The sequence below is a fragment of the Eurosta solidaginis genome, chromosome 1, assembly GCF_040869045.1.
Source record: "Eurosta solidaginis isolate ZX-2024a chromosome 1, ASM4086904v1, whole genome shotgun sequence".
Lineage (NCBI taxonomy): Eukaryota > Metazoa > Arthropoda > Insecta > Diptera > Tephritidae > Eurosta > Eurosta solidaginis.
The window spans coordinates 26,234,335-26,254,622 of record NC_090319.1 but is presented as its reverse complement, the minus strand read 5'-3'; the positions used below and the strand labels follow the sequence as shown (position 1 = coordinate 26,254,622).

At 37.2% G+C, this 20,288-nt stretch overlaps 1 protein-coding gene across 10 annotated transcripts in view; it reads left to right on the top strand.

Moving 5' to 3' along the window:
• The window catches only part of LOC137250494 (uncharacterized), a 119,379-nt gene that overhangs the window by 50,869 nt on the left and 48,222 nt on the right, over positions 1-20,288 (top strand). For 7 of the 10 annotated variants that reach the window (XM_067783454.1, XM_067783405.1, XM_067783424.1 and 4 more), the window contains 2 exons: positions 2,490-3,168; positions 18,998-19,064. In XM_067783454.1, coding sequence (XP_067639555.1) covers positions 3,025-3,168; positions 18,998-19,064 — 211 coding nt within the window. In that variant the 5' untranslated portion in view covers positions 2,490-3,024. Of the gene's footprint in view, positions 1-2,489; positions 3,169-18,997; positions 19,065-19,158; positions 19,788-20,288 lie in introns of those variants that run through there. The other 3 variants (XM_067783460.1, XR_010952999.1, XM_067783445.1) reach the window with 3 other exon arrangements.

Below are 20,288 nucleotides of genomic sequence, written 5' to 3'. Positions count from 1 at the left end.
AATTACCGATGATCTCATATCTATGGTAAATAGCCAAACTTTATACGCAGACTTAAGCTCTTGTGATTCTTCAGACGGGGAATATTTTATATAAATATTTAGTTTGTAATATTTTTTTTTATGTATGTATATAGACATATGCAACCGTTTAAAGCAATTCCATGTGCTAGTAAAGGAAAATGTGCCTGATATGTTTTGAAAGTTATGTTTAAGTTATGTTTTGTAAGTTTTTAGTTACAAATGTGTAAACTAAAATATAAAAAAAAATTTAATGAATTAACCAAAAAAATTTCTGGCCTTTTTTAGCTTCTCTTTTTTCTAAATTTAGCCTTTTCTAACCTTTTTTTTTGCAATCTAGCTTCTTTTTTTTTCATCACCTGGCAACACTGTTCAAAAGAATGCTGTGCAACAATAACAACAAAAATATGATAATTTGCGGTTTGGCTAGTTAAATTTTTGGTAAGGTGCTACATATTACCACTATTCAAATTTGGCTAATTCAAACTACAGTGGGTATTCAAAATAAGGGGCCTAAAGAAGTTTTCTTTTAGCCTATTTGCTTATATTGAATACATTTAGTGATTTCAAAAAAAATTTTTTATGAGAAAATTTCAATTATAATTTACTATTTCTTAGCAACATTTTAGGCATACGAATCAATGTTTCTAAACATAACTTGATTCTTATTCATACTTATTTTTGAGTTCGAGTTCGATTTCTATATTTCTATATACATTTTATGTATCTATATGTATTACTAATCTATTATCTATATTACTAAAACGAATTTAAATTTTAAATTAAATTATTCAAATTTCCTGACATTTTGAAAATGGCCAGTTTTCATCATCGCCGGAGGTTTCTAACATAATCCCAAGACATGTCAGGAAATTTGAATAATTTAATTTAAAATTTAAATTCACAAAGCAACCCCACATGTATATGATATAAAATTGATGGCAAATGAATTTGCAGAAAATGTGGTTTTTACGGAAAATCTGCGGATGAAGAAGGTACCGCTCTTTTATATTTATGTTCAAATTATTTGCACCACATATATATCACAATAAGAGGGGAAAAGGGATTTCTATTATTTAATAAAAATGTGTACACTTACCATGTATCTCTCCTTATAAATTTGGGCTCAAAATATGCTGGTTACCGGAGGCAAATTTATGAATTAATATTAAGTTCGCACGGGTGTCGGATTAATATATTAACCTTGATGTGAAATCACAAATTATAAGTTTTATATAGCTTCAAAAAATGTGCCATAGTGGTTATAAAAAAATTATAACTTTTTAACACTCGGCGTGAAAATGCGTACTTATATTGGCAAATCTGTTACAAGTCTATTAATCACTGCACTCGGGTTTAAAACTTTAAAACTATATAACTTTGAAAATTTACCCGAACAACTAAACTCTGCAAATTTTTCTGGCGGCTTAAATTCGAGCGGCATGTTGCTCAGATAAGTAGATAAATCGGTTCGAAAAAACATATATATATGACATGGGCGGTGTTAGTTAGTGTTTTGAAGTAAGGACAGTGGTGGCAAAATAAAAATATGTACGTGAACAAAAAAAATGTAAATTCTGCTGTAAATAAAAAAAAGTAAGAATTAGGAAAAATGTTTTGAGGCCTTGTACTACGGTACAATATATACATTTTAAAAGTCTATAACAGCGGTCGGCTGCTAATACGTGTCCTAAAAGACTTAGATTGACATCAGTATTAATAATCCGAAGGCGGAAAAACAAAAATTTTGAGTTTTTAATTGAGTATTAACGAAGAAAAATGCCTATATGTATATGATAAAGCTCTCTAAATGGGACGAAAACACTCACATAGTGGGGATGATATAAAACCAATATTATTAAAATAAAGCGAACAATATGATAAACTTCGATTACAAAACAATCAGTGCATAGCCATAACTTAATCCAAAATAGCAGATATATTAATTTTAGATACAAAACAAAAATAGCTTGACTTTAGGATGAAACCATTATTATTTTATATAATGAGAATATATTTGAATCAACGCTCATATATTAGTTGCCCTATATGTTTCATGTATATATTCACCTCGATAAGCGCTTACGATTTACTGTCGCATCCTAAAAATGTACTTGTATGCATGCAAAAAACGAAAATTTATCTTTCAACAAAGCGGAAAATAATCAAAAAAAAATTTTTTTAAATCAAAAAAAAGCAAAAATAACACTACTCAACAAATTCTGATCACCTTTAGTCTCCAAGAATAAAATATGTCTTTCATAAAGTGAAATTTTCTCCTGATTCCGAATATGACTGACAGATCTAGTTTCAGACATATCGGCGAAATATGAAAATTCCCATTTTTGCAGAACACTACTCCATATACATAGGTAATGCAAAAATTTGTATTTTTCCCTTTTTCGTTTTAAGCTGTTGAATTATACATTATACTAATTCCCATAAACATTTCTTGCCTTCACCTCTTTCAGTATCTTCAGTACTTTGGCCACTATGCCAAAATAACATTGTGTTTGGGAACCGCAGACTACTTTGTTCCATCGTAATAACGACTTCTCTGCGATATCGTCATACGCCGGAAGTCATTCAACTCCTTCAACATAACATCATATTTAATACATAATCACCCTTATCGCGAGTTTTATTTTCACCCGAAAATATTCACAGTTTTTGTTCACCCTATCGCAGAGGGTGGCGAAAAAATTGTTCATGTTCGAAAAAGATTTCACCTTATCGGCAGCTCTTTGTTCGGGCGAAATGAACTGCGGGGAAACCCAAATTTGTTCACTTATATTTTACAGGCGAACGAGAGGAAAACAAAAATGTAAGTGATTTTTTGTTTTGAAATTTGATACTCTTATAATTATATGCACTTTTATTATTAGAAATATATCAATAAACAATGCACAATCGGAAGCTGAGTGGAAAAAAGTGAAATTCCTGTATTGCTGTAAATTCAGTTTTTTATGACAACGTATCAGTCGGCCAAGATATCCATTGTGGACAATGCAACGGTTCCAAAATGTTGAGCACCTCACTGAAACATGGTCCTTTCCGACGCCTTTTCCCTATGCGAAAAAACGAAGACATGTACTCAATTTTACAATTGGTGGAACTCCAAATTTGTGCTTCAATGGTGGCAAGGAGTTGGTAAGAATAACTATCAAATATTAGAATGCCGACTTTTTTCTTGATTTCATTGTTTTCTAATTTCCTTTGTTAAACTCTTTACCTATGTAATTTATTTAATAAGTAAATATACACCTTTTTGGTAATTGAAATACTAAAGTAAAGTCAGTAAAACTTTGCGCTCATATGCATACCGTCGCGATATTACCGGTAAATCAATAAAGAATTTAAAATCAGCAAAAAGTGCTAAGCGGTTTTCTTTAAACGGACTTAGTTACATCGGTTGCTGGAAATTAGCACACGGGCTAATTAGAGTGTTTTATTGTTCGTTACCATTAAAAAATTTGGTCCTTCGAGCCGGATCAAGCGGGTTCCGGTCTCTAATATCGATATTTGAAACTGATTCGCGTGGGAATCAGTCAAGTGAGAACGATAAAAATAACAAAAACTGTGTATTTGCAAAAAACTTTAATATTTCATTTGCAAATCATCATTTAAAAGATTGTGAATCTAATCAAGGAAAAATTAATCGGTTATATTAAAAAACTACAGATATAGTGTATTTGAGAAAAAAATTAAACATTTCATTTTGGAACAAGTTATCTAAAAACTAAACTGTGAAAGTGGCAATACTTTCTTATATCTAAATCATAAAACAAATACAAAAGCTATCTGTTTTATTTGAGAAAAAATTTTACATTTCATTTGTAAATACCTAGTTCATTTGCAAAAAAAAAAACAAAATCATTTGAAACCTTGTAAAATAAATACAAAAAAAAACTGCTTTAAATTGTGAAAGTGGGGAAAAAGTCTTATCTATGGAGATAAAAAAGTACAACAATAATTCAATAGCTCATTTTTATATCAAAACGAAAAAAGTTAAGACGTTGCAACATAGAGTCGTTCATTTGAGAAAAAATAACTAACTGCAAATATTGAAATACCTACTTGAAATTTTTATAAAATATTTAAATTTAAATTAACAAAATGAATGCTTTGACGAGAAGGCGTGGTTGGGCTAAGGCAACCATATCCCGTGTATATGATGCAGCTCAAAATACTGAGGAGACAGTCAAAGCTCTTGGCAAGTCGCTTACAAAAGCTAGAGCTAAGTTTTAGTGAGTTGTCTGAATTGAGCAAGCAGCTCTACGAGTACGAGAATCAAGAAGGGTTCGTAGATCGAGTAGACGATATACTGGACTACGAGGATAAGTATTTTACGGCTCATGCATTGCTGTCTACCGCACTGAAAAGCAAGACTCGAGACCTGCCAGGTGCGTCGAATGAAGATTCGATCAACAAGTTGGCTGGTCAACAAGCTGCTTTCCTCGAACGCCTAAATGAAACACAAAATATTTCGAATATCCACTTAACAAAAATCTAACTACCAACGTTTTCCGGTAGTTATCAAGATTGGCCCTCGCTCAGGGATTTATTTACGGGTGCCATCGATGAAAAGAATAATCTAACACCGACACAAAAATTTCATTATTTGAAGTCCTACCTAGCTGGAGAAGCCTTGCAGCTGGTGAAGCATTTGGCGCTGACAGATGCAAATTGTTTGGAGGCATGGGATCGTCTGACACAGCAGTATGATCGTAAACCGCTTATCGTACAATCGTTTATTCAAACCTTTTTATCTCTTCCTACTTGCCACACGGCAAATGCGAATTCTCTCCGGAAAATAACTGACGGAGCCTAGGTAGCTCCCACCAGTTTAACAAGTGTTTGAGCTCTGTGAAATGCCGTGTTTGTTCTTCCGCCCATCATACCTTATTACATTTTGAAAATAATGCCAAGCCCAAAGATTTAGAAAGACAAAGTGTAGCCAATGTTGAAAATGCAACAAGTAGCAAAAATACTTCAACCTATTGTGAGTAATCATACAAATCAAATGGTCAAAGTCTCGTCGCAAACAATTTTACCTACCGTGATAAATGGGGCACTGTGGTAAATTGTCGAATGCTGATTGACACTGGGTCAAAAGCTTCATTCAGAAGCATTTGTTCAGTTGGTGGGCGTAGAGCGCAAACATGCCCGTGTTCCAATTGTAGGGCTATCGTCGAAAAGCGTCGGCAATACTCGAGGTCGTGTAGTTCTTACACTACTCTCTGCAAATAGCAAAAATAATGTTGAGGTTGAAGCGCTTATTCTTCAGAAGCTGACTTCAATACTACCACCTCAATCAATTCATTTATGCGAGCAAACCCGTAAGCAAATAAATCAATTATCATTAGCAGATCCAACTGTCGGAATTCCTGGTCCAATCGACATGATTCTTGGTTCTGATCTACTTTGGAAGATTTTAACGAGTGAAAATATACAATTAAACAATCAAACTTTGACTGCGTTAAATAGTTCATTCGGTTGGGTAATCACTGGGTCATGTTTATCTGAGGCAGTGTGTCGAAGTCAGGTGTCAGTAAATCACGCGTTGGAAGATATAGATTACCTGGTTCGATCACTTTTAGAAATGGATAGTTTACAATCATCGAAGAGTAAAATCACCGATCACGATCCGGTAGAAAAGTATTTTTCTTCAACAGTGCAACGAGCTGAGAATGGGACATATGTGGTCAAATATCCATTTAAAGCCGATATCAAACCCATCGATGACACTTTTCCGCAAGCTATTTCACGCCTTAATAGTATGGATGCCAAACTGCAACGTCAACCTGCGCTAAAACAACAATACACAGCATTTTTACATGAATATCTTCAGTTGGGACACATGGAATTGATTCCAGAGCAGCATATTAATGTGAGTACTTCAAAACGTTTTTATTTAGCATATCATCCCGTACTTAAGTCTGACAGTTCAACAACCAAATGCCGTGTAGTTTTTGATGGTTTGCTTAAAGATTCCTCTGGGTATTCATTGAATGATCGGTTACATATTGGTCCACCGATTCAACGCGATTTGTTTGGTGTCTTTTTACGTTTCCGCCAGCATAGGTATGTGTTCGCAACCGATATTGAGAAAATATTCCGCGGCATAAGGGTGCATCCAGAACAAACTGATTATCAACGCATTGTACTGAGGCATGAACAAACAGCTAAATTTCAACATTACCGATTGCTAACTGTTACTTATGGGCTTGCGCCGTCTCCTTTTCTGGCTGTGAGAGTTTTAAAACAAATTGCGGAAGACTACAAAGCAGAATATCCCAATGCTTCACGCGTTCTTGAGCACGACGCATACGTAGATGACATATCCACTGGATGCGACACCGTCGAAGATCTTATAGCTTTGAAGAACGAACTTATAGAACTCTTATCAAAAGCTAATTTCAAATTGAGAAAGTTGAGCTCAAATTGTTGGCCTCTGCTTGAAACTTTACCAAAAGCAATCTGCGAATTTAATCCAATTGCCATACACTCTCAAACATCTGAAACATCTGTAAAAATTCTGGGGCTACATTGGAATTCGTCTAGCGATCAGCTATTTTTGAATATTGGTGATCCTGTAATTGAGGCGAAACCTACGAAGCAAATGGTGTTGTCAGAAACTTCGAAGATTTACGATCCATTAGGTATGGTTGCACCTATTGTGGTTCTTTTTAAAGTTTTATTCCAGGAGTCCTGGTGTTACGGCCTTGTTTGGGATGACCCACTACCGGAGGCCTTATGCAAACGATGGTGCAATTATATGGGGGAGCTCCATCATTTAAAACAATTACAGATACCATGATACATTTCATATCCTTCAAAGCCTGTGGAGATTCTTGGATTTTCAGATGCATCAACCGTGGCTTGCGCGGCTGTTGTATACTGTCGCGTGCATACTGAAGGCTCCTACGCAATAATTAATAGCAGCAAAAACGCGTGTGGCGCCGCTGAAACTAATATCAGTTCCAAGGCTTGAATTGAACGCCGCATTGTTGCTAACGAAGCTGATCACTCTCGTCAAGGAGTCGTTAACTTTAACAATTTCAAATATTGTTTGTTGGACGGATTCGGAGATATATTGGCTTTCCGCTCCACCGAGGAAATGGGCTACGTTTGTTAGCAACAGAACCGAAGAAATTTTAGACGTAATTCCTCGAAGTCAATGGAGACATGTTCGATCCGAAGACAACCCTGCTGACTGTGCCTCTCGTGGTATTCTACCTACAGAGCTAATTGAGCATACGCTTTGGTGGTCAGGGCCCAGCTGGTTAGCACGCCCTGAACCATCGTGGCCTTCTAACACTAAATTCAATATATCGTCATCGAACCCGTTGGTACTCGTAGAGGAAAATCGTAAGGCGGCGATAGTATTATGTGCCAACGAAATTGATAATCCGCTGTTGTTGCTAAGCTCAAAAATATCTTCTTGGTGGCGATTGACACGTATAGTCGCATATTGCATAAGATTTATCAACAAAGCACGCCGTCGTGGAGAGGGTTACAGTGACTCGTTTTTATCTACATACGAGCTCCAATAAGCTAGAATCCTATTACTAAAAGGCACGCAAGCTCATGCATTATTTAAAGACATTGATCAGTTACAAAATTTACAACAACTACATTGCAAATGTACGCTGATCCGGTATTCACCATTCAGAGACGAATCAGGTGTACTTTGGGTTGGTGGTCGCATAAAACATGGAGATATAAATTACAATATAAAGTTTCCGATTATACTACCTAAAGACGCCAAAATTTCGCTACTCATCGTAAGATATACGCACGAAATCAATATGCACGCAGGTGTCGAAGCGACGTTCGCTCTTGTTTGTCAACAATTTTGGATTTTGGGCTGTAGAAACTTAGTAAGGAAGGTCATATTTGGTTGCAAAACATGTTTCTTGCAAAGAAGAGCAACCAGTACTCAACTTATGGGTAATCTGCCATCAACAAGAGTTCAGCCCAGTCGGTGTTTTCTACATTGCGGACTTGACTACACTGGCCCTGTACGCATAAAGTATTCAAAAACGCGAAATCCAAAAATTGGTAAAGCTTGGTTTGCCATATTCTTCTGTCTGTCTACTAAAGCCCTACACATCGAATTGGTGAGTGATTTAACAACCGATGCTTTTTTAGCTTCTTTTAGCAGATTTATTGCACGCCGAGGAAAGCCCAGTCGCCTTTATTCCGATAATGGTACCACCTTCCACGGTGCGAAACGAGCTATGAACGAACTTCAACGGCTCTCAATATTTCATGAAGATCGGGCAGAGGTGGCTCAATCCTTAGCAAACGAAGGCGTTAATTGGCATTTCATCACACCCTCAGCACCACATTTTGGAGGATTGTGGGAAACTCGAGTACGATCTATAAAATTACATTTGAGAAGAGTGATTGGAGACAGCCTACTTACGTTCGAAGAACACATCACGGTACTATGTCAAAGCGAAGCTATTTTAAATTCACGACCTCTGTGCAGCATTTCTGATACAGATCTCGATCCTCTTACTCCGGCACATTTTTTAATTGGCGAACCGTATACATGTATGCCTGAGCCATCTGCTTTAACTACAAATTTTAACCTTAAACAACATTGGGGCCATCTGCAGGCTATGGTTCAAGGCTTTTGGAAACGCTGGCATACTGTGTACTTAACCTCTTTACAACAGAGGAATAAATGGCAACAGTCCACTACTAATCTTGAAATCGGCAAATTGGTCGTATTGAAAGAACCTAATCCCCCACCATCAAAGTGGATTTTAGGACGCATCATCGAAGTGCACAAAGGAGATGATGATCTAGTACATGTGGTTACCATCAAAACGAGAAAAGGAGAATACAAGCGTCCAATTTCAAAGGTAGCGACATTGCCTTTCTGAACGCGTCGTTCAGGGGTGGCGGTATGTTTGGGAACCGCAGACTACTTTGTTGCATCGTAATAACTACTTGGGAACCTCGTCATACGCCGGAAGTCATTCAACTCCTTCAACATAACATCATATTTAATACATAATAACTGCATAGCCTACTAAAGCTGTTGAGCGCTCACTAGCATGCATTTGCCTAATAACAAGCGTACATACATATTTACATATGTATGCCTATCCCTATGTACATACAAAGCGAATGCAAGTTCAATGCCAGCAGCATTATACGATTCTACCGCTACGCAGTCAATTGTTACAGTCCGCTTATTGGTTTCAATATTTGCTATTATTTTATTTTTTCTTGATTTCATTGTTTTCTAATTTCCTTTGTTAAACTCTTTACCTATGTAATTTATTTAATAAGTAAATATACACCTTTTTGGTAATTGAAATACTAAAGTAAAGTCAGTAAAATTTTGCGCTCATATGCATACCGTCGCGATATTACCGTCGGTAAATCAATAAAGAATTTAAAATCAGCAAAAAGTGCTAAGCGGTTTTCTTTAAACGGACTTAGTTACATCGGTTGCTGGAAATTAGCACACGGGCTTATTAGAATGTTTTATTGTTCGTTACCACATTGAAAAAATTTTGAGAAAAAAAAATTTTTTTTGCAAATTTCAGATTTAACCACTTTAAAATCGGAAAAATTCTATGGACGAAAAAAGTTAGCCCTCCTATGTTGTAGGTAATTTAACTACGAAAATTTTAAGCATACCAGTACAACAATCGAACGTGCCGTTGAGACTATAGCCCCATTAACTTGCAAGCGTCTATCCTAAAATTTTAGAATTACTTTGATAAAATTGGCGAGACATTTAATTTGGTCACTCTACCTTAGGGTCTAATAAATTTAAAAAGACATCAAGTATTTAATTGTCACCACTGTTTGTTGTAAATTTTGTAGTGCAAATTTATACATACTATATCGGTAGATGTGTTTACGAAATGGCTTGTTGCAAAAGAGATTTTAAATGTATATATAATCCGCATGATTTTTGCTTTATTTGCGGACATTATATTTTCGGAAACTCAGCTCGGAAAATAACTAATTCTGTCAAAGATGCATACTTTCATTATTTCGGTTTCCGTGTAAAAAAGCGCGATAAATCTGGGACACCTCATTTTATTTGCGCCTCCTGTAGATTAACTTTAATGAGATGGGTATCGGGTAAAGGTCATAACATGAAGTTTGGTGTTCCAATGATGTGGACTGAACCCTTTAACCACGACCAGTGTTATTTTTGCGTGATAGATCTTAAAGGTAAAACGAGAAAAAAGAGGAAATTAATAAGTTATCCAAATGTGGCATCAGCTAAAAAAACAAAACTACATGACCATACCTTACCCATACCTAGACCGCCTATAAGTTGTGAAGCCTCAAGCGAAAGTGACTCCGAAGTAGATAATTCAGACAGTGAACAAGAAGGAGAGGTCCCACATCGAGACTCACAAGCCGGACTTAATAACTTGGCCAGAGATTTGAAATTATCGAAATTTGATAGCGAAGTTCTAGGATCTCGTTTGCAGCAATGGGGTACCCTGAGCCCTTCGACAAGTACTTCCAAATTACGAAATAGACACAAGACTTTCTCTTCTTTTTTTACTAAAAGTGAAAATATTTGCTACTGCAATGATGTTCAAGGTTTATTTGAAGCACTAAAATTAGAAAATAAAGTGGATGATTGGCGCTTGTTTATAGACAGATCAAAGCATAGTTTAAAAGCAGCATTACTCCATATAGGAAATTCGTTACCGTTAATACCAGTGGCAGATTCTGAGAATACTAAAGAAACTTATTTAAGCATATCCAATTTACTTGAACTCATTCAATATAAACAATTTAAAAATTTGTGCGGATTTAAAGGTAAGCAGTTTCGGTGGTACAATTTAAAATAAATAGTGTAACGAATTTACTGCAATTACCCTTATTTGCATTCTTCTGCCAATGTTCGTATCGCTAAATTGTTGAATAAATAACTCCAATATTGAATAATGGAAAAATGGCCCTTTATTAAAGTACTTCACAATATAACACTTATACTTTGAAACGAATAGCTTGCTTAATAACCATACTGATTGATAGCTCAAACGAAACTGACTTCTCGCCTCTACTGTCGCGCCTTTTATACTTTTTGATTTCTCATTGCATACTTCTAGGCTTTTCCATTCCAGAATTACTAGTTAGCTATCAGCTACAAAATCGCCAGCCACAACTACCTTTATAACTTCTCATTTGAGTAATACTTGCGCAAATTATTGCCCTCTTTTGTGAGCAACTCAGATAAGATATATGCATGTATTTGTGCGTTGCTTCTCCGCTGCTCGTATACGTACATATGTGTAGACGCAATTATTGATTCGTTTATGTAGATACATAATGATTGATTTATGGATGTGCATGATATCACTGTTTAGCATCGGCTTATAGATGGCAGTACCCCTTAGTGTTGCTAATATTGTAACACTGCCCTACACTTAAGTCTGATCGTCCCGATCAGACAAATCTCTCGATCTAAACATTGCTAGCCTCTCCAAATGAACCACTTTCATTTTGGTTCGTGGTTTGCCAATGGTTTGTATGCGATACACTACATCGTTGATTCGTTTTACAGCTTTGTATGGGCCTTCCCAGTTACACTGAAATTTCGGGGACAAACCTTTTTTTCGTTGTGGGTTGTATAGCAGTACCAAATATCCTTACTGAAACCCTTCCGAATTAATTGCTTTATCGTACCTCGCTTTCATCTTGTCAGTCATAATCTTTGCTCGTTGCCTTACCAGATCGTGTATCTCTCTCAGCTCTTCTTCCAAGACACCAGTGGATTTCTTGACATTCCTCTCCGCATCTGCATCTATCCCATACTTCAAATCAGCTGGCAGTCGAAGGTCATTGCCAAAAATTACCTTTGCGGGAGTTTGGCCCGTTGTCTCATGTACTGCCGATCGGTAGGCCATCAAGAATAATGATATGTGTGTATCCCAGTCCTTATGGTACTTGTCTACTACTTTCCTTAAATGCTCCTCCAATGTTCTATTGAAACGTTCCACCATACCATCGGTCTGAGGATGCAATGCAGTTGTCCGTGTTTTTCGAATGCCCAACTTCTTGCACATTTCTTGGAACACAGCTAATTCAAAATTCCTGCCTTGGTCAGAATGTAACTCCATTGGTACACAATATCTTGCAACCCAATCGTTTGTAACCACTTCTGCTACTGTTTTTGCTTCTTGGTTTGGAATTGGGTATACCTTTGGCCATTTACTGAAATAATCCATAACCACCAGTACGTATTTGTTTCCGCGGTTGCTAGTAGGAAATGGACCTGCGACATCCACGGCGATCCTTTCAAATGGTGCACCTGAAATATACTGCTTCATCTGGCCATAATTTCGTGTTTTGGGCCCTTTCGCTCTGTTGCATACTTCGCAGTTGGCAATCCACTCGGTGACCGACTGACGGCAACCAACCCAATAGAATCTGCTTAATTTTCCCGAGCGTCTTCGTGATTCCAAGATGACCTCCACTTGGACCATTATGCAGCTCGCTGAGCACGTCAGGAATCCTCTTTCTGGGAACAACTATCCGTTTCTTCTTGCATTGACCATCCTCACTCTCCCATACTTGATGAAGGCAACCGGATATCAATTCTAAACTGTTTCACTGTGCCCAATATGACTTCGCAGTGGGGCTCTCTGCTGACATCTCCTCTCTGCTTGGTCTTTCGTTTCATTCGAGCCCTTGCATAACATGTGACAGATCTGTATCTTCTAGCTGACACTTTCTTAGTTGTTCCTTGTCCCATTCATCCGTAAACGTTATAGTCATTAGCCGGACATCTATGATATCTTCTTTAGCCTCGGCCCTTGAACAGTGCTTGCATTCCAAACTACATGGTCTTCGCGACATTGCATCGGCATATCCATGGGTACTACCTTCCGATGCTCAATGGAAAAGTCATACCTTTGTAGTCGCTCGATCCACCGTGCCAATTGTCCTTCCGGATTACGGAACTGCAGAAGCCATTTTAAAGCTGCGTAATCTGTCCTGACACGGAATCGCTGGCCGTAAAGATATTTGTGAAAATATTTAATGCACTCTACCAATCCCAACAGCTCTCTCCGCGTAACGCAGTAGTTCCGCTCTGGTTTTCCAATCGAACGACTTTAATATGCAACTACCTTCTCCTGTCCATCAACCAGTTGTGACAAAACACCTCCTATAGCATATCTGCTCGCATCTGTATCTAGGATAAACGTTGCTCCTGGAATCGGATATGCCAACATTGGGACAGTGCACAAATGCTCTTTCAATGTTTGGAAAGCTACTTCTTGCTCCTTCTTCCATTCAAAAGCTTTATTTTTTCTTGTAAGCTCATGGAAGCTATGAGCTACGCTGGAAAAATTTGGTACAAATCGGCGGTAATATGTGCACAACCGAAGGAGACTTCTCAATTCATGTAGGTTCTGTGGTCTTGGCCAATTCTTTACAGCCTCTCTCTTTTCGTTTGTAGTGCAGATTCCCTCTGTCGTTACCTTGTGGCCCAAATAATTTACTTCCTTTTTAAACAGCGCACACTTTTTGGGACTTAACTTCAGACCAGCGCCAACAATTCTCTGGAAAACTTCCTCCAAGTTCTTAAAATGTTCATCAAATTCTTTCCCAATACGATGATGTCGTCCAGGTACACCAAGCATATTTCCAATGTAGCCCTTTCAGTACCTGGTCTATGAGTCTCTCAAAAGTAGCTGGTGCATTACAAAGTCCAAAAGGCATTACTGTAAATTGCCAAAGGCCATCACCGGTACTGAAGGCTGTTTTCTCCTTATCTTCCTCCTTCACCTCAACTTGCCAGTAGCCGCTTTTCAAGTCCAGTGTGGGAAACCATTTCGTGCCAAAGAGCGAGTCCAGAGTCTCGTCAATTCTTGGCAATGGGTAGCTATCCTTTTTCGTAACGTCGTTCAACTTGCGGTAGTCCACGCAAAACCTCATTTTTCCATCCTTCTTCTTTACAAGTACTACCGGTGAGCTCCGTGGACTAGCTGATGGTTCGATGACGCCGCTGTCGCTCATTTCTTGTACGATTTGACTCACAACTTCCCGGTTTCGCCAACACTACGAGGAGCTTGACGTATCGGCCTCGCGTCTACAGTGTCAATTTTATGTTTCACAACATTGGTGCGGAGTGTTTTGGAACCATCCTGGTCAAAAATATTCGCGTACTTTAGGAGCAGTTGTTTTGCCTTATTCTGTTAGGCTTCCTCTAGCCCTTGCGTCCATGCCGTGATGTCATTTTCAATCAGTATTACTAGATGAAGCGTGTTCCTGGATCTGTTCACAGTTAATAACTACTTCAGCCTCTTGGCATCTTCCCAAAATAGCTCCTTTGGTCAAATTAAATGTTGACTTGAACTCATTGAGTACTCTTACCGGAATACGTCCATCTTGCTTTGTCATAGCCAGGGTTTTTCCTACAAGTATGTTCAGTGCTGATTTGTTTGCTGCTTCGACAACCCACAATTTGTTTGTCCCACAATCTCCATCAACCTTTGCCCAGATGACTTCTTCGGATTTTGGTGGTATTTGCTAACTCTCTTTGACCAGCACTCGTTTACTACTGTAGCCCCTCTCGTAGCCTAAATTAAGTGGCACATCCATGTTCTTATATCGCATCGTCTTGCTTTGCATATCGATCTTGATGCCTTGGTTGATTAAGAAGTCCACTCCAATTATGGTTTCATCAACAATATCTGCCATTATAAAATTGTATAGTACCGTGACGTTCCCAATTGCTACTTCACATTCTACTTCTTCAATTACCTGGATGTCCTCTCCCGTGGCTGTACGTAATCTTGCTCCAAGCAATGGTGTTATCTTTTTGTTGACTAAATCCGCTCGAATGATGGAATGAAATGCGCCCATATCTACAGTCAGTAAACGTTCCTTTCCATCCACATGTCCTCCAACAGTAAGATTGCTCGATCTTCTTCCAATCTGCGAGATAGAGATTATGGGGCATTCAATTGCGGGAGCCAGCTGTCGCCCTTTGCGGCTGACTCGATTTAGTTTAACAATTGAGTGGTCTTGGAGATTTGCTCATCTCCTTCTGCTCTGCGTTTACGACCACCCACATTGTTGGTACTGTTAGAGTTGGTGTTGCAATAACGCGCAATATGCCCTGGCTTTCCACACTTAAAGCATTTGACTGCATCATTATTCTTCTGCTGCGTACTCTTCAATGCTTCCAAAATTGCGTCTACCCAGTCTGGCCTTTCCACGCGATGAGCTTTGTACGCTGGCTTACTCAAAAGTGAGGCTGTTTCCTGCGTCAGTGCATGCGATACCGTTTCAGCAAAAGTTAGTTTTGGATTCGCATATGTAGCCCGCTTCGTTTCCACATTTCGTATGCCATTTATGAATTTTTACCCCTTCAGTGTATTCCACGTGTGCGTCCGCATTTGCAAGATGAGCCAATCTTTCAATATCTGACGCAAACTCCTGCAATGTCTCATTTGCTTTTTGGTAGCGGTTTTGCAACTCAATTTGGAATATCTGTTTTCTATGCTCGCTTCCAAAACGTCTCTCGACAGCGGCCATCAATGCTTCATAGTTGTTCCGCTCTCCTTCGGCTCGGGAATCGTCTGTAGGATTTCGGCTGCTGGCCCCTTCAATGCTACGAATAGACCTGCAACTTTATCTTCAGCATTCCAGTTGTTCACTGCTGCGGTCTTCTCAAACTGTAGCTTAAAGACCTGTAAAGGAACAGAACCGTCAAAGGATGGTGTTTTCACCTTTGGATTGCTTGCTGAAACAGCTGAGCGATTTAATTGCAACTCTTGTATACGACCTCTCAAAGCATCCACTTTGGCTTCGATTTTTTCCTCAAACTGCGTTATTTTCTCGTCCATACGCGCTTCGAGTTTTGATGATATACGCACCTCTTGCGCTTCGAGTTGTACTGTTATGCGTGCCTCTTGTTCTTTCAGTTGTGTTTCCATCTTTGATGTAATCTGTGTCGACATTTCTGACATACGCGTTTCTTGTGCTTCAATCTTCCATGTAATCTGTGTCGACATTTCTAACATACGCGTTTCTTGTGCTTCAATCTTCGATGTTATTTCTGACGACATTTCTGCCATTTGCGACGACATTGATGTTACTGTCGATGTTTGTGCAGATATTGCAACCAAAATCATGTTCAAGTCTGTGCTCGTAACTGTCTGCGATGTTTCGTTTTTCTCTTCAATTTTTGTTGTTGTCTTGTCCCCATCAGGATAAAAGACATACTCGTCCACATCAATTCCTTGCGACTCCATTACCTCTCGTAGCCGTGCTTGAAGTTCGATCTTATTGCCGGTTGTATTCAATCCACGGTGCTCCAACTCCTTTTTCAGTTGCTGTATCCTCAATTCACTCAACTTTGCCATGTCCAAGTTGTATTCCCAATCTTCAGAATTTATTCAACAATTCCTCTTCCGACACCAACTGTAACGAATTAACTGCACTTGCACAAATTATTGCCCTCTTTGTGAGCAACTCAGATAAAATATATGCATGTGTTTGTGCGTTGCTTCTCCGCTGCTCGTATACGTACATATGTGTAGACGCAATTATTGATTCGTTTATATAGATACATAATGATTGATTTATGGATGTGCATGATATCACTGTTTAGCATCGGCTTAAACAACAATAGTATATGAAATACATCCCAGGTTGTAGTTATAATTCTCGGACTTCAAGGAGGTTTCACTAAATATTGCTGTTTTCTCTGTCTTTGGGACAGCCGTGCTAGAGAAATCCATTATACTCGGGAAAACTGGCCACCAAGAGCTGAATACGAACCAGGTGCCTTCAATATCGCAAACCCGCCTTTAGTAAATCCCGAACGAGTTATTTTGCCAGCACTTCACTTCAAATTAGGATTAATGAAAAATTTTGTAAAGGATTGTAGAGCTGAATACGAACCAGGTGCCTTCAATATCGCAAACCCGCCTTTAGTAAATCCCGAACGAGTTATTTTGCCAGCACTTCACTTCAAATTAGGATTAATGAAAAATTTTGTAAAGGATGTATCGTTCTAATGTCGGCTGAGTAGGACGTGTTTTTTAAGCGCTCTCATATAATTGTATATTTCCTCAGAAATACCTCGACTATTGTCCACATCGTTTGTGTTGTAGGTGTGCGCGTGTGCTGCGAACTGTTTGTGGTGTTAATTTGTTTGTACCAGTTTACCTGTTCCAGCCAATTGTCGAATAAACTTGAATAATACAAAAAAATAATTTATGAAACCAACAGCTATGTCGCGGAAAAATCCAGCAAGAGGACAGTCATCTCCCCCTAAAACCCCCCTCACACCATCATCGAATGTGCTTAAAAAGGAATTTGAAGAGCTGAGAGACTCCATAGTTAAAGAGTTGACAGCTGTAATGGGGAAGACTGAAGAGCGCATTATGCAAAAATTCGGTGAGTTAGCTGCTGAAACGGCTAACCTGAAAACAACAAAGATCCCAACTATAGAGAGATGGTCAAAGCCATGTTGAAAAACTACAGTGTTATGAAATGCAACATGTCCTCAAAATGCATTTTTTGCATTCACATTTGGATAATTTTCCCGCAAACCTAGGTGCTGAAAGTGATGAACAGGGTGAAAGGTTTCACCAAGACCTCATGATTTTTGAAAAATGTTACCAAGGTTTTTGGAATGAAGAAATGATGGGAGATTATTGCTGGACAATAATACGGGAGACAAACCGAGATAATTATAAACGGATAGTTAAAAGTACCCACGTCCCTCACTATTGACCACCACGGTAAAATCGCTCAATTTGACTTTTTTAGATGTAGATATGTATGTATTAAATGTTGCTGTCGTTGTTGTTTTTTACTGAATTGCTGATTTATACTCATATTACTCAATTGAATACAGTTTAACGTGCAAACATATGTCTATAATAAAACGTTATAAAAAAATTAAAACGTAGTTTTGAATAAAAATTGTCTCTAGAAAAAAATGTATAGTTTACAAATTTCTTTTTTATGATATTCTGCGCTAAAACAACACTGAAGTTAGCGAAACCAATCGACGAAAGGTTGGCGGAATAAGTTGAAAATTTTACATAATGAGTACCTAATTTCTTGCAAATTAACTGCGAGAAAAAAAAATTTATAGCTTTACCAATTTTTTTTTTTTAATGACATTCTGCTCTAAAATAAGACTGAAGTTAGCGAAACCAATCAGCGCAAGGTTGAAGGAATAAGTTGAAAACTTTTCAAAACGAGTAACTAATTAAGTGCAAATTAACTGAGAGGAAAAACAATTATAGCTTTACAAATTTTTTTTTATGACATTCTGCGCTAAAATTAGACTGAAGTTAGCGCAACCAATCGGCGGAAGGTTGGCGGAATAACTTGAACATTTTACATAATGAGTAGCTAATTAAGTGCAAATTAACTGCGAGAAAAAAATTTATAGTTTACAAATTTCTTTTTTATGATATTCTGCGCTAAAACAACACTGAAGTTAGCGAAACCAATCGACGAAAGGTTGGCGGAATAAGTTGACAATTTTACATAATGAGTACCTAATTTATTGCAAATTAACTGCGGGAAAAAAAATTTATATCTTTACTAATTTTTTTTATGACATTCTGCGCTAAAAAAGACTGAAGTTAGCGAAACCAATCGGCGAAAGGTTGGCGGAATAAACTGAAAAATTTACATAATGAGTACCTGAATTACTAGTTTGATTTGAGATTTCGATTATGCGCTATCTAACGAGCTATAGCAGAATTATTTTGAATAGTAGAGTTTCATTTGAGCTATCAATCAGTTTGGTTATTAAGCTTGCTATTCGTTGCAAAGTATAAGTGTTATTGTGAAGTACTGTAATAAAGGCCATTTTTCAATTATTCAATATTGGAGTTATTTATTCAACAGTTTAGCGATACGAACTTAGCAGAGGGTTGCAAATAAGAGGATTTGCAATTAAATTCGTTACAATACATAATTCTTCTTTTAATTATATTTCCAGATTAGAATCGCAATGGATACAATAATAAATAAACTACCATCGAATTTGCCTCTCATAGCTATAATAGGTATGTATATTACTATTTATTATTATAAGGCCTTTCTACACGGCGACCTTTTACGTAAAAATTAATTAATTTTGATTCTATTGCATTTTTACAGAAACTGAAAGGGCTCACATTATAATTGAGAAAACACCCGTTGCTGAATACGGAGAATATGACTTTATAAATTTTGTCAAAGTAATAATTAATTATTACTTTGTCTTAAACAAAATGTACCCAGCAGAAATATCGCAGACTTTAGAGTTTTTGACTAGATTTTGCTATAAGCACTATCCGAATCAGCCCCAAAACATAAACAGTTTGCAAAAAGTGAATAATCTTATTTCAAAAATTAGTAACGTGTAATGTTTTTAAATACATAAAAACATACGATGAGTGCCACGACCTTAAAATTGCAAGTTTCGCAAGATATTTTTCTTTTCAATAATTTTGCTAATTTCTTATGAAAGTACACGTAACAGTGCAATACAAATACTGCAAATTAAAGCTAAGGACTTTAGTACAAAATTGCCGAAATTATTTAAAAGAAGTCTTCCTGAAAATTGCTATTTTAATGTGGGCCATTTTGGGTGTTACTCACTGCCTGTATTAATTTAGGATAATATAGTATATATTAATTCAATTAAAGTGCCTGTATGAACTGAACTGAATTCTGACTGAAAATTAATTTTATTAAAATATCAAAATCTTATTCGTATAGCAACTACATAAAATGTATATGTTTATGTGTAGATTAAGTTTCCTTTAAGTTATTCTGATCTATTTCGTTGTAGATCAGAATAGCTTAAAGGAAACTTAATCTCCACATATGTCATACTGATCGGAAGAAAATTATTCAATGTATATATTTATAATTAAACACCCAGGATCAAGCAAAATAAGTATTTTATAATACCTGTTTTTTAAAAAATATAAATGCATTTAAACATATACATGTTATTAGCTGAAAATACAATCAAATATTTTCAAAAAGGTGGGAAGTGGGTTACAGGGGCTAAGGTGTATTTGGCATTGCGCATATGATAAGTAAGTTCACTAAAACCGTTGTATATTTTACGCATTTTGAATGGTAGTTTTTACGCATGTATTTAGTAAGGGCTTTACATAGTCTGATAGTAGATATACAATGTGTGTAAATTTGCAATAATTAAGCGAGGCAACTTTTTTGCTGGCTTAATGTGTGTAGATTTACATGCTTTTTTTTAAGAGTGTAGTTCGCTGTTTAAA